Source organism: Drosophila subpulchrella, chromosome 2R, assembly GCF_014743375.2.
Source record: "Drosophila subpulchrella strain 33 F10 #4 breed RU33 chromosome 2R, RU_Dsub_v1.1 Primary Assembly, whole genome shotgun sequence".
NCBI lineage: Eukaryota > Metazoa > Arthropoda > Insecta > Diptera > Drosophilidae > Drosophila > Drosophila subpulchrella.
The window spans coordinates 15,645,482-15,662,416 of NC_050611.1; the positions used below are offsets into that span (position 1 = coordinate 15,645,482).

Here is a 16,935-nt window from a genome sequence, read left to right on the forward strand (position 1 = left end):
AACCTCGCAGCATACTGAAATAAAAAAACATATAATTCTCTCTATTTATACGACAGCCTTTTTCTGTCTCTCTTTTGTTGAATTTTTCGTCTATATTATAGTTGTTCCTATTCAACTGGCCCGACCCACTCAAATGCGATAAGGAGGAATAGGCAATTTTTACATCATCAAAGCCTCTCGAACCGTATAAAGTATTTAGCAAAAGGGTAAGAGGTCGATTTTCTATCAATTTATTTGTATTTACGGATTAGACTTTATTATATTCAATTCTTAATTGTCAATCGACAAAGCCAATCCACCAGGCAAAGTCATTAGTATTCTGTTTATGACGTCAAGGATACCTTTTTATTAGAAAAAGTTAGGGGGAAGCAGGTAGAAAGGGACAAACCAAGATAAGAAAAATTAGTTTTTTACATAGTTAGGGTCACAGGGTCGTAAATAGTATTAAGGATGACAAGAAAGGGTCGATGTTTGTAGGCCCCGCTTCGACATGTTTGAACAAAGTAGAGAAGAAAGTATAAAATGTACAGTACTGTACTTTTCCCAACTCAAACTGTATTCGTAGGGTAAAAGGGAGTAAAACAAAGAACATTGGTGTTTTTGGAGCGGAACAAATTATGTTAATATATGTACATAGATAATATTATTTGCACTTGACCATCTGTTTCTAGTTGGTCTACATCATGTTTTTACACCCGTTACTTGTATAGTAAAAGGGTATACTAGATTTGTCGGAAAGTATGTAACAGGCAGAAGGAAGCGTTTCCGACCCCATAAGGTATATATATTCTTGATCAGGATCATTAGCCAAGTCGATCTAGCCATGTCCGTCTGTTCGTCTGTCCGTTTGTCCGTCTGTCCGTCCGTCCGGATAAACGCTGATATCTCGGAAACTATAAGAGCTAGGCTATTGAGATTTGGTTTGCAGATTCTTGAGTTTCTTACGCAGAGTGCCAAGCCCACACTAACGCCCACAAACCGCCCAAAACTGTGGCACCTACAGTTTTGATGCTAGAATAAAGATTTTAGCTGAAATGTATTGTTCTCATCAACACCTATCGATTGACCCAAAAAAAAGTTTGCCACGCCCACTTTAAAAATCGTAAATTTGAACGTGGATATCTCGGAAACTATTAAAGATAGAGAAGTGGGATCTCAGATTTAGATTCCGTAGTCTTGTACGCAGCGCAAGTTTGTTACGCGAATATGCCACGCCCACTCTAACGCCCACAAACCGCCTAAGCCTGTGGCGCCCACAATTTGTATGCTAGATAAAAAACTTTAACTTTAACTGAAATGTATTGGTCTCGTCAATGCCTAATGATTGATCCACTCTAACACCCATAACGCTTAAATCTGTCTACCGCCGGTAGGTGGCGCATTTCAGTCTTCCTTTGCTGCTTGCTTATTTCCATTTCCATTTGGTCCCTTTAGCTGAGTAACGGGTATCTGATAGTCCAGGTACTCGACTATAGCGTTCTTCCTTGTTTTTGTTTGAGTGATCGGAAATAAGATTAGGATTCGAAAACAAATATAGTGACCATTTTAGGCCCCGCACCAAAATACATAAATATGTTGGTGAGCAAAGTATCAAACGCTATACAAGGTGCACGCTTTTGGACCTCGTTTTTTATACCACATACAAGTGATGTAGGGTCAAGGAAGTGTTAAATTATACACGTGTACCAAGAAAAAACTACCTGAAGTTTTGGGAAAAATGTGTAAAAAGGCGCTAAGACCAATTATGCCCTATTGTTAGGGAATGCATGCCATTTGAGGTCCCTTTTAACCTCAAGGTCGTTTAATAAATAATGATTTAGTGTATTTGGTTAGTGTATTGTGTTGTATAGTAAGTTTGGCAGTAATCTAACTAACTATAAGTATAATTTCAAACTGCTTACTTCAACGTTGCATAAAGTTAACGGATTTAGTTTTGGTTTTCCTTACAAAACTAAGTTCAAAATAAACATATTTTGTAGTAATATTTTCAAATAGTACTAGCGCTGTTTGCAGGATTGGATATTTACTTTGAGTTTGGGTTGTTATTACGTAATTATTTTTCAGACCGTTTTATTATTATGATATTTAAATTTATGGATTTCTGATAGCAGTAAGTCCCTAAAAGCTAGGACCTCGCAGGTCCTTCCGGAAACCTAAGGGTGGAGTACTACTAAAATAATATTTATTTATTGTACTCTGTTGCCAAAAGTTTAAAACTTAAGGTACAGGGAGGAATCGGCCATAGTTGCTAAGACTTTCGGCCGGACTAAATTGTATTTACAGGTTTACTTAATAACTAGAATTTTACATATGGGTGGGAAGAGAAGGAGATTAACAATTTAAATGAGTTGAAGTAGGTTAGCTGATTTGAGAAAGTTAAGAATTTGCTGGATATTTTCATATGAAGGGTTAATTAAGAGATCAGATAGTTTTATATTTGAGTTACTAGGTCTATGTGTTTGAAATGCGGTGCAGTCGTTGAGGATATGTGAGATCGATATGGCGTCTGTGGTGCAGAATCGGCATTGGCTGTTTATTGGCTGGGAGAATCGGTATTCGTGTGTCAGTTTTGTGTGTCCTAGCCGAAGCCTAATGATCTTGGTAATTTCTTTCCTTGGCAAGCTGCAAAGTTGTGTGTTTTTGGCGTAGTTGTTGATGCTTATCATCTCTGGGTTAATGGCTTGGTACCAAGGGGATGCTTTCTGTTGTAGGTTTGTATTTTTTTGAAGTATATTCGTTTTGAGGAGTTTGTTAATGTCCGTGCGGTTTAGATTTGGGATGGAAATTAGGGGTGATCTTGTTGCATTTTTCGCTGCTGTGTCGGCGCATTCGTTACCTTTGATCCCAATGTGACTTGGGACCCATAGTAACATGATTTTTGGGGCGAGTTTTATGATTCAAAAGTGGACTACATCAAAATGTATTTTAATATAAATGATGATATGATATTCCGCTTCCTTGGACACATTTTCCAGCGTCAGTGTGACCGTATATACCTCTATCTATTAATTTAAAAATTATTTCTTAAAATGCAAAGTAAGCACCCAGCAGGCGCCATTATTCTGTTATCAGTACAATTAAGCATTCAATGACGCGCTGGCAATATTTCTTCTATCCTCATCTTTTTTCAAATGCGTAGGTACTTAAAAATTTATTTTAAGAAGGATGTAGTATATATGTTAATGCACTGAGGGAAAATCACGATCAGAATTCAATAACAACATTTTTCATTCAAGATCGATTTTATTATCACTAGAGAGTGTATAAGAAAATTTCTTCAAGAAATGACTAGTCTCTTACATAATACAAGGCTTCACAACAAAGTCGGTCCCCATATCCGGGTCTTGGTGATAATTGCAATCGCACAAGTCGCAACCAGTTGCAACAAGTCTTAAACGCTAACGACACGAGTCTCGACCCGTACATCTTCTGTAAGAGAACAACAGTTTTGATGAAATTGTGATAATAAATAAATTGCAAAGTTCTAAAATAAAAACAAAATAATAAAATATTCTTCTTTATTCTAAATGATGTTTTAAACATTTAATCTAGATAAAAAGTTTTTAATTTTAAAAAACCATATAAGCTCGGTTATACATCTTCTTGAATCTTTTTTCCGTGTTATTCCACATAGTTGTGACTCATTGCAAATTTTGATAATTCAGATTGATAATGGTAAAACATTTAATTTTGAATAAAATTCTATGACTCTTGTTATCTGTGGACAAAAGTTCAATGAGTACTTTTGTTTTATGATAATAATAATTCCAAGGAACTTAGCTTCATGAAGACACATTTTTCAAACCGTTTACGTAAAATGCCATAACTCAGTGTTACTTACAGTTCGAACCGATCTTAATTGGTGCCAATGAATCTAAAAGCATTTAATTCTGGAATCTTTAAAAACGACCATCCCATTTATTAATAATCATTAAAACACCTTATTAAAAACCACCGTATATTGTTTAATCAGTAGAAAAAAATTCCCTTTTACTTCTTTAGAAGAAACGCTTTATGAGTTCAAGATTATAAAAATGCTTGCACTCAAATTGAAAATATTTGATTTTTTTTATATGATAAGGCCAACGTGGCACGCTGCTAAGAATCACACCATATATATATTTCATTACCCTTTAACCTTTTTTAAAATCTTAATTCTAGCCGTCTCATCAGAAATCAAAAAGAAACCCTATAGTCGACTACCAGATACCCGTTACTTTGTTTCAAATTTCAAATTAAAAAAAATTCCAGGATTTTTCATAAGGACACACAGACGGACGGACATGGCTAGTGATCCTGCGTCATTAATGAAACAAAATTTCTTATTTTCTGACAATAAACAGGAAATTTGATATACCAATTTATATAACATAAAAAATTGTGATAATCCTGAGTACAAGCCATAAAAACTTTTGTAGTCAGAATCTTTTGCTTTAAGTAGCATTTACATTTTTTAGTGGACAAATTTAGTTGACTGTCCCAACTTACAGACCTTCCCAACCTACAGTCATTTCCCCTATATCTTTTAATGATCTTTGGAATAACATTTGGAATAATAGTAACGCTCTGAAAGGGCATACAAGCGAATTTTGCTGCCCTAGCATCTTTGTTATCAATTTCTGGACACGATTAGAACTAAAAGCCTTGACTACCTAATTAATTGCTGTAGCAATCTTTCATTACTGGAAGAAAATTGGTAATTTTAGTCCAATAACCTCAATTTTAGGAGTAATGGACTTATCGTGCATTGAAGGATGAAATGAACTTTGGATTAAATCTATAATTTATTTTTCTTCATACACATTTTCTTTATATACCCATCTTTTAGGCCATTTTGTAAAATTTGATCGAGATTTATTTTTTTCCATTGACAATTTCAAGTCTTTGTAACCATGAGTGGCCAATTTAACTTTTGAAGTTTGCTGTGAATAGTCAAACTTATTTTTGATTCGGGGTGTTGCTTTGCAGTACCATTAAAAAACTGCTAAAGAGATTTGTGTGATTAAGACAGGCACTTAAAATATTGCGGCGTAGCGAATTTAAGTTGTCTGCCTTTGAAACCTCGGGACCCTGGCTTGAAACGAAACATTAAATACAATCAACTTTCGTGTCTTAATAATGTTTCAGGTTGGACTTTGCCTGGATCGGGATTACCAAAATATATTTCACAGATCTCTGCTAAGCGGCAAAAAGATAATCAGTATGTTATTTTATTTTCTTTTTCTCTTTTAATGAACATCATAAACAAGGATTATGTTTCAGGGCAATCATATTTATAAGAGAAGGCGTCGAATAACACTTTTTAAATGACTTAAATAGGTGCTCCATTTAAGACATTTAAAAATAGGTTAGTTAAGCCTTACAAATTTTTTATCAGATCTTTTCAGCATCCCCCTATTGAATTTCATGTTCTACTTTGGATGTTAGTGCGCAAATGCCTAATTAATTTTGCGGCTGAAACGCCGATATCAATAATGAATCATATATATCATATATATCATATACCAATACCTATCATATATATCATATATATTCCGGCAAACAGTATGCCAACCCGTCAGCAATTTGCCAATGCATCGAATGTAGCCGACACAAGAATTTAGTATGTAGAGCAATAACTTGATTACTAATGCATACGGCACTTTTGATGTATTGTGAATTATAAAGAATATTTTTAAATCTATTTCCCCTTCCGTTTTCGTTAACCGAAGCACTTTTCGACCTATAAATAGCGTTGGGTGTTTTCAATAAAATTAGTCTTAGAACAACCGATATCTGATACTCATCTACCACCGCAATTAACTGACGCTGTTGTTGTGTCTTTAGATCCTTAATTTGAGCTCCAATTTCCAAGGACCATCTAGTTAAAAGTGCTGGTTGCGACAACTAATCAGGAGACAATTTATGTGATGTATACTTACCAACAATCTACAAAGCACATATTCTGTGATCGTTAGTTACACATAGGATCCAGCATTTGCAGTGTATTGTAAGCCAATTTTCAAGCCACGCCTAACAGTGTTAATCGTCCATTTTTACGCATAAGAAACTAAAAATTAATAAGGAACTTTTACTACTACTCAGTGACGGTTAAAATATTAAATGACAAACCAGCTTTTAAACTAATTCTTTGTGGCAGTTGTGGATTTGATACTTGATACTACTTTTCGTCACAAGAAAAATTTTTTATAGCATACTTTTGTGCACACAATTTTGTAAGCCCCTTAACGTCTTCGTCTTACAGTCAAACTTTTCTTTGAAGGCTCTTCTCGAATTTATATCTTTCTCAAAATCCTTTCTAAGTCGTGAATTTTCCAGCAGTTTTTCTTTGTCGTAATTAACGCTCCCCTCTTCTTATACCGAAGTTTCTCCTTCATGGCTTGAATTTTGTATTTAAAGCTTTCCTATATAAGATTTAGCTGGGGAAATACGGACTTGGAAAGCTTTCACAATTTCAAGACCATCTAAGCTAGTCTATAAATTCATTCATTAAATGAAATACACACATTTGGTGAAGCTTTGCGCGCTAATCAGAGATAAGAACATTTTTTTTTTAAATGTGCTGGCTGCACTCAAGTTTTGTGACTCACGTACTTATCCTAGTAATAGATTTTCAACGGCTCGAACTTAATTTTCGTACATTTCTGCTTCGTTTAGGCTATTAACCCAATCAGATATTATGTTCCAATGTTTGTGAGCGCGTAACCATTTAGCCAAAGAATGAAATCATTTAATTACTTACCTTTTTGTTTTCGATGACGGCTGACATTTTTCGGAAACTTTTCAAACATAAGATTGGATAATTGGATTGAATTTATCTTCAACTCTCATTGATGATTTTCCGAATTAATGCCATTATCTGAAAAACACTTTTAAATTGTGCGATGACTTACCAATAGGTCTTTAAAGGGTGCAGAAAATTCTTCCAATCAAAATTTTCCTTAATTTCATCACCTTTTTCGCTTTTTGAAAATAAAGATATCTGATATCTGATGAAGAGACTGTTTCTTCGCTGGCTAATATATTCCTAAATGATCCTGCCATCAATATCTGTGACATTTTTCCAAATTTCTTGTGGTATTAAATAATTTAGCCAGAGTACGAAACGTAACACGGTGTTAAGACTCTAAAGTGTTCGGGTTTTTTTAAACTTTTCAGTTTAATCATCTTCGCCGTTATCTCATATTAATATTATAAATGTGTTTTAAATTCTTGGAAACTGTCCAAAGCTTAAACAGCTGTTTTGAAAAACATGGCATCGCGATTTTGGGTAGCCACACTTTTATAAAAAAGCTTTGTAACGGACTTTCTATTTAATCAAGTTAAATTTTACTACATTTACTAGAAATTTTAACTTATTCTGCGGATTCATTTCCAACTCTTATTTTACATTAAAATTATTGAAATAAAATGCTGTCAGGCCTGGACAACCAAATGAAATAAATTCTGTTATAAATTAACAAAACTTTATTAACTTCCAGCTAAATATCCTTTGCCCCAACAAACTATATCTAAATATTAGTGCTGTTTTTATAGAAACATTATTTGGTTCTGGGAACTTCCTGTTTTAGTGCTCCCTGTAATTGCAGCACTCCGCGGATCCGTTTAGAGTCAAAGTGACTTTCTTCTGGACGATGAAACTCAACTGAAGAGCATATTCACCTTTTTCTATAGGGAATCGAACTCTGAACATTTCGATATCAAATTCCAGGTCCGTACACTTTATCAAATGATTTTTCTGAAATATAAAGAACTTTTTGAATATGTTTCGAGGGAGTGGAGGGAATAAACCTTAAATGGGCAAGTATAGTTCGTTACTGGGATATAAGGATTGAGGTACTCGTATCCAAGGGCTACGATTAGATTGTTTCGCTTAGAAAGGAAATCACATAGGTTAAACGTAATATTGTAGAGAGAAGGGCGCCAGCCGTTGGCTCGTTTGAAAAGCTCCAAACACATCTGAAGTATACAAAATTTTAAGGTTAATAATATAAAATAGAAAGATGTCTCATGTTTCACTAAGATGGATATTATTAACAGTTTTAAGCTGTCTGAATTGAATGAATGGCCTTGCAAAATTACACCGAATGTCTTGTCATAATTAGCACAGTGAAGACTCTTGAATTTGGTCTCAACCTGCAAAGATGACAGGACCACTAGTCCAAAGAAAAGAACTGCCAGCATGCCTTCTGGATGTCAACAAGAGAACTGAACTGGTATGGAAATCGTGGGGCGATTATATTATATTGGTATAGCATCAGATAGTCAACGGATTCACTTGAATGAGCGTTCTTATCAAACTGTTGAATTGTTTGTCAAGTGAACCATTAAATGTCAAAAAAAAAGAAATATAACCATTGTGGCAAACCACAATTTCAAATTGTTGTAGTCTGCACTTTATGCACGTTAAAAAAATGTAAAATATAAATTTGTCGAGTCACAAATATTTAAATAGCTACATTATTTTTTAAAATATATGTTTTAGGATAATTTTGAATCTATGCAATTGCACTTTTAGAATATTCTATTACCTGCGAATTGGTCTTTCCATTGATTACTAAATTTTTAACTAAAATAAAAAAAGAACGGGAGTTAACCGACGTTTATATACCCTTGCAGTTATAAGAAATTGTCAATTACATTTACATTTTACATTTCCAGGATCTTTACCAGCATGCCTAAAAGTATGCTCTTTAAAATAGGTGTCAAATATAAAAAGGAAAGAACGCCCCAGTGTAATTTTAAAGAGCATACTTTTAGGCATACATGTAAAAGCCAGTATCCAATTTGATGGAATTGGAATGGAATCCAGGACATTGGTTGCTAAAGATGCTCTTTCAGTTGTAATAATAAATAATAACAATAAATTATAAAAGTAATGAAATGCAAAATTCTGCAAACAGGATTATGCTACTTGCTGCAATTATGTGTGATCACATTGATATTTAAAATACATAAATTATTTTGAAAATGTCCCGATTTCACTCCTAAAAAGTTTTATAAATATTGATTTTTAAGAGCCAGCAATATAAAACCAGTATAAATCAATTGATATATATGTTTTTATAATTTTTACAAGTTTTTAATGAAATAACAAAATGATCATTGTTCAAATGTGTTTCCTTTAAAAAATAATTACAATAAGATATGACCATTAACTAGGAATGTATTTGCCTTAGAATGTATTTGCTCATCCAAAGAAAAATAAATTTCCTTTTTTAATGTTTTTTATTGGTAGCACAATAAACCACATTACCGAAACTAAAAATAGTAGAATCTCGGTTCTTATCCAACCGAAATCCTGTTTACTAACACGCTAGGCACAGTCTTGACTTCCCTTCTTCCCCGAGAGAGAAGTCCGGCGGTTCTAGAAGCGCAGCTCGTTCCTCAGTATTCTTTCGTATACGGATGAGGTGAGCGGAGCATAGACTCCATCCGCTTGGGCGTAGAAGAGTTCATCCTCGATGACCTCCGGATTGAAGCCCTGCTGCTGGAGCTCCACTTTGCGCAGCTTGAAGGTGCCCGTCAGGTCGATTCTTCGTAGGAATCTGAGGAACTGCGGCCGCGCATAGTTGGGCAGGGATTTGGCCAGCTCTTCGCCCAGCTGACTGACCTTGACCTCGCGAGCAGGATCATAGATGGCTGCCATTCCGGCCCTTCCCTCTGTGTGGGGTATGCTCACTCCGTACACGATCACATCCTTGTAGCCAGCCAGATTGCTAAGCTGCGCCTCCACCTCGCTGGTGGACACGTTCTCACCCTTCCAGCGGAATGTGTCACCAGTGCGATCCTTGAAGTACAGATATCCCCGCTCATCGGCCACCAGCAGATCGCCTGAGATGAAGGCCATGTCGCCCTTGGAGAACACATCGTGGACCACCTTCTTGGAGGAGGCCTTCTGGTCAACGTAGCCCAGGAACTCCCGGCAGGGATTGCCCCTCACAATCTTTCCTATAAAGACGCCCGGCTCATCGGCCTCACATCTCTCGCAAAGTCCTTTACTGTTCCTCAAAGGCTCTCCCGTGTGAGGATCAGCTTTTATGATAGATATCGGATAGATCTGTGGCAGTATCCGGGAAACAAAACCAATGGCACCCACGGTGCTATCGTTGTTCATGATGTTGGCATTGCCCTCGGTGGCTCCGTAGAATTCACCCACTTTCTGGATCCCGAAACGCTCCACGAACTGTGGCCAAATCTGTGGTCGCAATCCATTGCCAAACACCATGCGCACCTGGTGCTTTCGATCGTGAGAAGCCGCTGGAGTGGCCAGGATATAGCGACACATCTCACCAATGTACTGCCCGACCTGGGGACACAAAAGGAAGGGTTATAAAAGGGTTTTTGGTTTAAGAAAAGCCTGTATTACCGTGCACTGGAAGCGTGCGCAGTCCGAAAAATAACCAGAGGCACTGAATTTCTTCCTGATCACCACCGTGGAACCAAAGAGCAGGGCCTGACCCATGCTCATCACTCCGCCAGCAGTGTGATAAAGGGGTAAAGGTGTGTAGAACACATCCTGGTCCTTGAAACCCAGAGTGTAGTGGATGCCCGCAGCGATGAAGAAGTATCTAGAAGGACAGAAGTTGTTTTAAAGGAAAGGATTACATAGCTTTTAATAGAAAACCTTACCTGGAATGCGTGATGACGGCTGCCTTGGGCAGACCCGTGGTTCCCGAAGTGTAGATGTAGACCAGCTTATCATGATGATCCGCACGTGAGGCACCAGCGGCCACTTTATCCTTGGCAGCCGTCTCCAGGAGACCATTCAACTGCTGGGCCAATCCCTGGCTGAGACCCTCTGAAGCCACCATTTCCTGTGTGGCCTCGTCATTGAACTGATACAGACCCACGTGGGCGGGCAGATCCTTGGCTATATCCATCACGGCGGATCGGAAACTGGCCCCGTAGATGACCGCCGTGCACTGACCCACAGTGATGCTGTGCTGCAGGGAGGCTCCACGAAGATTCGTGTTTATCAGCGGTGTGATCACACCGATCTTGGAGAGACCCAGCCAGGTGGCCACGAACTCAGCGCGATTTTCCAGCAGCAGACCCACCACATCGCCCTTTTTATAGCCATGACTGTGGAACACGTTGGCCACTCGGTTAGAGTGCTCGTTCACCTGCCGGAAGGTCCACTGCTGGGACTCACTGACTATGGCCAACTTGTCCGGCTGCCGCGCCACATTCGCCTCGAAGATGTCGCCTATGTTCAGGTTCTTCCGCTCTTGCCGCTTGATGAACATCAGCACACGGATGTAGGCGAAGAGGGCCCTTTGGGACATACGATAAAATATTTCATTAAAATTTAATAATCTACAAAGAACTATAAAGTAATAATACTCTTAAAGGGAGGATCAATCTGCAGCAAAAAGTGGTTGTTAAAAAGATTTATGAACAAACATCTAAATTCAGAAATAGTTTCAAATTGCATACTAAAAGTTAAGTGCCCCAAAATGATTCTGATTAATAAAATACAAAGATACAAATTATGTATTTTACTTTTAATTAAAACTTAAGTTTTAGTTTTTTGATCATTTTGATTTTATGTTCTATAAGAAGGGATCTCAAAACTAACAACGCAAACTTTTTTTTTTTTCTTTGTAAAAACTTTTATAAAATTATGTGACTTATGATTTTTATTGTATTACCATCAAATGATCATAATTTATGGTCCCCGGAAAATATTCCTAACATGCTAGAATATATACTTTTTTTAAATATTGTTTTAGCTTACACAGTATCTCGGGGAGTAGTGACCGCTGCTATATAGAACCATCTCCATCCTGGACGCACCAGCAAAATGGCTACCAAACTGGCGTAAAGGGCGGCCACTCCATACCAAGGTCCTTGGTAATAAAGGATCAGGCCGCTGACAGCAGTTAGGATAGGGGCTAAAATCCATTGAATAGACCTCCGCAAATTGGACCTCTTTGGTGGTTTTAAGATTTCCGGTGAATCTATGGTAATGGTGACCTAACAAATGACAAAAAAATATAATCCAAGTTTAAGACATTATTTGAAGAAGTGAAAAGGCAAAATAACCTTATACTAAATAATACTAAAGGATTGTTTACAAATTGGATTAAGGTTAAAATAAGTTATGATTTTACGATAAAATGCTTTTGAAGTGACCTAAATATGTAAAAATGAAATAGTACTATTCAATATACTTCTAAAAAAGTGTGCATAATGTCATTTCAGAGACAGACAGTTCCGCTGCATCACTCATACGCCGCGTAAGCCCTCGCTATACGGGCGATGGATAATAAACATGAATAACCCCTCAGCCTAACCCCTCTTGATGAAGTTTATTCAAAGCTTTTCCTGATCTTCAGCTAATTGCTTGTTGTTTAATTTGCACTCTAGCCACCGCTGCCCCATAACTTTTTCCGCATCAATCAATTAGCACTTTATTTAAGCAATTTGCGAACAAATAAACCAAAAACGGTGAAAAGCAAACACACAAAAAATATAGAGTGGTATGTGGATAAACAAGATCTAGTGGCCAAATCGGTGGGCATTACGACCGGAGGAGAGCTCGCGGAAGTGCATCAGAGCCTTTTTCTCGGCATCGGAGGCCAATCGGTTCGACAATCGGATCAGAACGCAAATGGTCAGCGCCGAGATCAGTCCCAGCATAAAGAAGACAATCTAGTTGTGTATATATATAGTTCTATATATTACGATCTGGTATCTGTAGGTGAACTCCCGATTACCTTGTGCCAAATGGTCAGTCGATGCTGCGTGACGTTCAGACCACCGTCTTCTACCAACGGATCATTATCGCTGCCCGTCATCATATTAGGCAAATCTTTGCTCGACTCTTTCGACCCTTGGCGCTTGAATGGTTCAGCCGTCTATCTGTTTGTTTGGGGCGTTTTTTCCTATTTAACTGACAGTTGGTTCGGGGAAGTATTGTAACATTGAATTTTTAGAAGGTGTGACGGTTTCTCGTGAAAACAAACTGATACCATTTTAAAAGGGGTTTCCCAATTTCTAATTAAAAAATGTTTTATTAATTTATCTAAGGCTTGGTAAATTGGAAAGTATATTTTTTAAGTTAAAAATCTCTGTAATGAGTTCATAAGATATAAGTATATTATAAAATCTGATCTTTAACTTTGGTACTGTACATCTGGAATTAAATTAAATAGTCTTCTAAAAATTATGCAGGTCATATCTACTTCTTCTTGTGAAAACAAACTGATTCGATTTTAAAAGGGCTTTCCCTATTCCAAATTAATAAATTACTTATAAATATATCTAAGGCTTGGTCGATATGAAAATATATTTTCTAAAATTATAAATCTCTGAATAAGTTCATAAAATATAAGTACATCATAAGTTCTGATCTTTAACTTCAATACTATACATCTGAAATTCAATTAAATAGTCTTCTAAAAAATTATATAGGTCATATGTACTTCTTATTAACTTAATATAATCTTGAAGTGCACTAAAACTAGTTCTTTATAGACGAGCTCCCTCCATAAACTGAACTCATTTTAATAACCTCCATTAACAGCCATTTGAATTAACCCTGATCTTGACTTTCAAATCGTTTCGGACCAACTCAACAAAAAGACATAGTTTAGGCTGCAATAATCTTTTATATAAAACCTGATTATGAGCTTTATCTGAACAGATGACCGATCGCATAATACTCGAGACCCAGACCTAGTCCCGGTTAAAATCACCAGGCCAAAAGTAAACTGGTTTCGGTTTTTTCTGCGGTTTTTGTAGATGTTTGTTTCTGATGGCAACGTGAGTATTATTTTGTTGTCAGATAAGGTTCAACTCCATGACGAGGGGCGGGGCTGGGGGATACCGACCCACCTAGTGAGCACAACAAAGCGAATCAAGCGCGAAAACCCAAAAAAACCATATGTATTTTGACCACATTCGTGCAAGTGGATGGGTATATGATATGTATTTACCTGTGGGGGGTTCAAGGCCGTCGAACTTGGGGCGGCCACGGCACCACCATTATCCGCAGTATCAGCACCACCTGTAGTGGTGCCACCTGTAGCACCACCATCATCAGCCGCAACGCCAGCGGTGCACATTTTATTTATTTCGGATCTAACAGCACATCTACAGAGGCTGTGAAGTGAAGTGGATTTGCAGCTCGGTTTGGTTTGGTCTTCAATTAACTCCGTCGCTTTAGGTGGTCTTTATTGTGGTTTCTTAATGGTTACACATACAAGAAAAAATATTCAAATTTGTATAAATTATAAAATAATTTGCTGAGGTACACCAGGGAAAAAATATATATAACAAATTTAGCATTGAAAAATATAGTTAATTTACAATTTTATGAATAATAAATAAGATTTATTAAAAAATACACTTAGGGACAAAATCCTACAACTTGTGCCGCTCGTATAAATTCCCGAAGAAATAGATTAGATAGGAAGCGCATTTTTAAGGCCAATTATTTTATTACAAAAATTAAGGTCAATGGACTTAAATTAAGGAAAAATAACCACTTCAACTTTGTTTATTAATGTTTATTTATTTAGTATTAGCTATTATACATAAATCGCATTTATAATATATTAACTAATTTAAGGAAAGGAGTAACTAGCTACTATGGCCATCGACTCGGTTTATTAATGTATTTTTCATAAGTGATAGAAAGTCAGATATTAATTCTATAATTAACAAAAAATTTTGTTAAGTACTGAATATTAAATAAAAAATATATTTCTTAGTTATAACTGGTTGTGGTTTTTCTCAGTGCACTTTCGAAGCGAAATTATGGGTAATTAGGCGACGTGCAGCATTCGGAACTGGCAGACAAAAGACAAAAAGAGAAAAGGCGAAAAAGCCGAGAAAAAGCAGATATAACGATGTGGGGAATTTGCAATTGTGGTGCACAAGTGTCACCAGCAGAAAAGTTGAAGAAAAATTGCCTTTTTTGACGTGGTTTGAATGATGCTGCGACGTTTTTCTCATATTTTATTTTTCAGTTTTTTAGTTCAGCAGTGCGACTGTCTGCTTGTAAGCTCAAGGTGAGTTTTCGACTTTTGGGGTCTGATGCGGCTGTTTATGCGCGACGAATGGCAAAAGTTGAATTGAAGTTCCAGGTGGGCCATAAAACCGTTAATGTATGGTAAACTCGCTTAATGGAGAAGATAATTAAACTGGGTTTAGTGTTGAGGAAGTGAGTTTGGTTTGGAGGATAGTCTCTGCATTTAAATAGGAAGTGGGCATTTGATTTTCTTAAAATAGTTAACAGATTTAAGCCGAACATTTTTAAGGTCAGTTTAAGACGTAATTGTAATTGTAACCGGTATGTTTGAATTGCAACGAACCCTTTACAAATCTTACTTTAATTAGCCTATCTCATGCATTTGTTTCAAATACTAGACTTTTTTATATAATTACTTAAATATTTAAAAATAATTAACACAAAAAGAATATTATTATCAGTACACTATGTTTTTTTGTGCTTCAGAAATATAATTATATATTTTTCTTAAATGAACTCGAACATTACACAAAAATAATTCGATTGAAACTATTAAAAACCTTGATAGTCCTAAATTATATATTAATGGCAAACTTACATTAAATTCTAATTTATTGAACGACAAATTAGCTAGGTGAAATTATACTTAAATGGAAAATAGCTCTAAATGATTTGTATTGTTAAGTTAATGGCTCTTATGTCAAACAATAATTTATTAAAATATGTTTAACACATTTCCCATTCGGCTTGTTCACCAATTTGCCAATGCATAAACATGGCTTTTTCTCAGCCTGCGGCTGTCTCAAAACTTAAATTCCAGTCCTCGTGTTGCAAATTATTTATTTTACAACATTTTGCACATGCAAACATTAAGTTTGACTGTTGTTAGTGTGGTTTCTTTTGTTGTTTTCTGTGGCACACATATGGATAAACATATGAGATCGGCAGACATCATTAAGAGATGCGGATGTTGGAGACGCTTCATCACTTTCACTGAAATCTTCTTCTCCTTTCTTTTGTTGAATTTCATTGCCTTTTGTGGGTCCCCACTTCCCAAGCTCGGAATTTTCAGGGGATTAAGAGATACGCGATGAGATGTGGGATGCGATCAAATTGCGGTTGAAATTGCTGTTCACTCTATTAACTTAATGGATATATTGCACGCACAAACAGAACCCAAAAAACTTTATTTGAGAGATAAACAGATTTAAGGCCAAATTTAGGAAATATTCGGTGGCTTTTATAAAACCTAAATATTTTTCAAGTTTTAAATGGAATTTCCCTTGGGTATTTTTTATAACAACAGAAAATATTTAGATTTTTATTGGTTGATTATATTTTGCACTGAGCTGTTGGATTTTTATATTATTGTCAAGAGCTCTTAACAAGTTCAAGAACACCAATATATCTAAAAAAAAAAGTATACACTTTTTTAAATTGTTCAAAAGACAGTAAGCCACAATCTACCACTATATAATTCCAGTTATTAAGTCTTCGACTTTTAAACTTCTGTTATTATCTTGCACTCCATATAAAACAAGTTCGACTTATAAAGACTTTAAGCTATGGACGTTCCACTAAAACTTGAATTGTTATTAAGAAACACTTAAATACTTTTTCAGATTTTTTTTATGGCTGGTTTTTTTTACTTTTTTGCAGATGTTTTTTTTTATGTCAGGTGGGAGTTTAAATCGGAGTTTAAGCCGGTCGCGTCTTTCGGCCAACAGCTTCGTACATCAACTGCGCCCAAAAAGCTAACTGCCTCTGCATCCGTCGCTGCCGGAGCTCTGCCGCCGTCGACGTCGGTGGCAACAGGTCGCCGGCGCAAAAAAAATACAACAAAACACAGATACACACTGACACACAAAAAGCCAAGCTTCGGGTCGAAGCTCTGCTTCTGAGCCAAGTTAACAATCTGCCGCTGCTGTTGTTGCTGGTCCGCTGAAATTGTCAGT

The 16,935-nt window shown here is 36.4% G+C and overlaps 1 protein-coding gene and 1 pseudogene across 4 annotated transcripts; both read right to left on the minus strand.

The window, feature by feature from the left end:
• Positions 1-7,567: 7,567 nt before the first annotated feature.
• Positions 7,568-8,184, minus strand: LOC119549803 (annotated as a pseudogene).
• An 860-nt stretch (positions 8,185-9,044) lies between these two features.
• LOC119551660 (long-chain fatty acid transport protein 1-like) lies at positions 9,045-16,715 on the minus strand. 4 transcript variants are annotated; one of them, XM_037861098.1, is made up of 6 exons: positions 16,630-16,715; positions 13,944-14,192; positions 11,741-11,979; positions 10,633-11,277; positions 10,370-10,571; positions 9,368-10,309 (listed from the first exon to the last, which is right to left on the minus strand). In XM_037861098.1, the coding sequence occupies exons 2-6, from the start codon at positions 14,070-14,072 to the stop codon at positions 9,368-9,370; spliced, it is 2,157 nt and encodes a 718-aa protein (XP_037717026.1). In that variant the 5' UTR covers positions 14,073-14,192; positions 16,630-16,715. The 4 variants fall into 4 exon arrangements, with proteins under 4 accessions (XP_037717027.1, XP_037717026.1, XP_037717028.1 ...); XM_037861099.1 differs by lacking the exon at positions 16,630-16,715 and having other exon boundaries at positions 9,045-10,309; positions 13,944-14,072; XM_037861100.1 differs by lacking the exons at positions 13,944-14,192; positions 16,630-16,715 and adding an exon at positions 12,723-12,933.
• Positions 16,716-16,935: the final 220 nt, after the last annotated feature.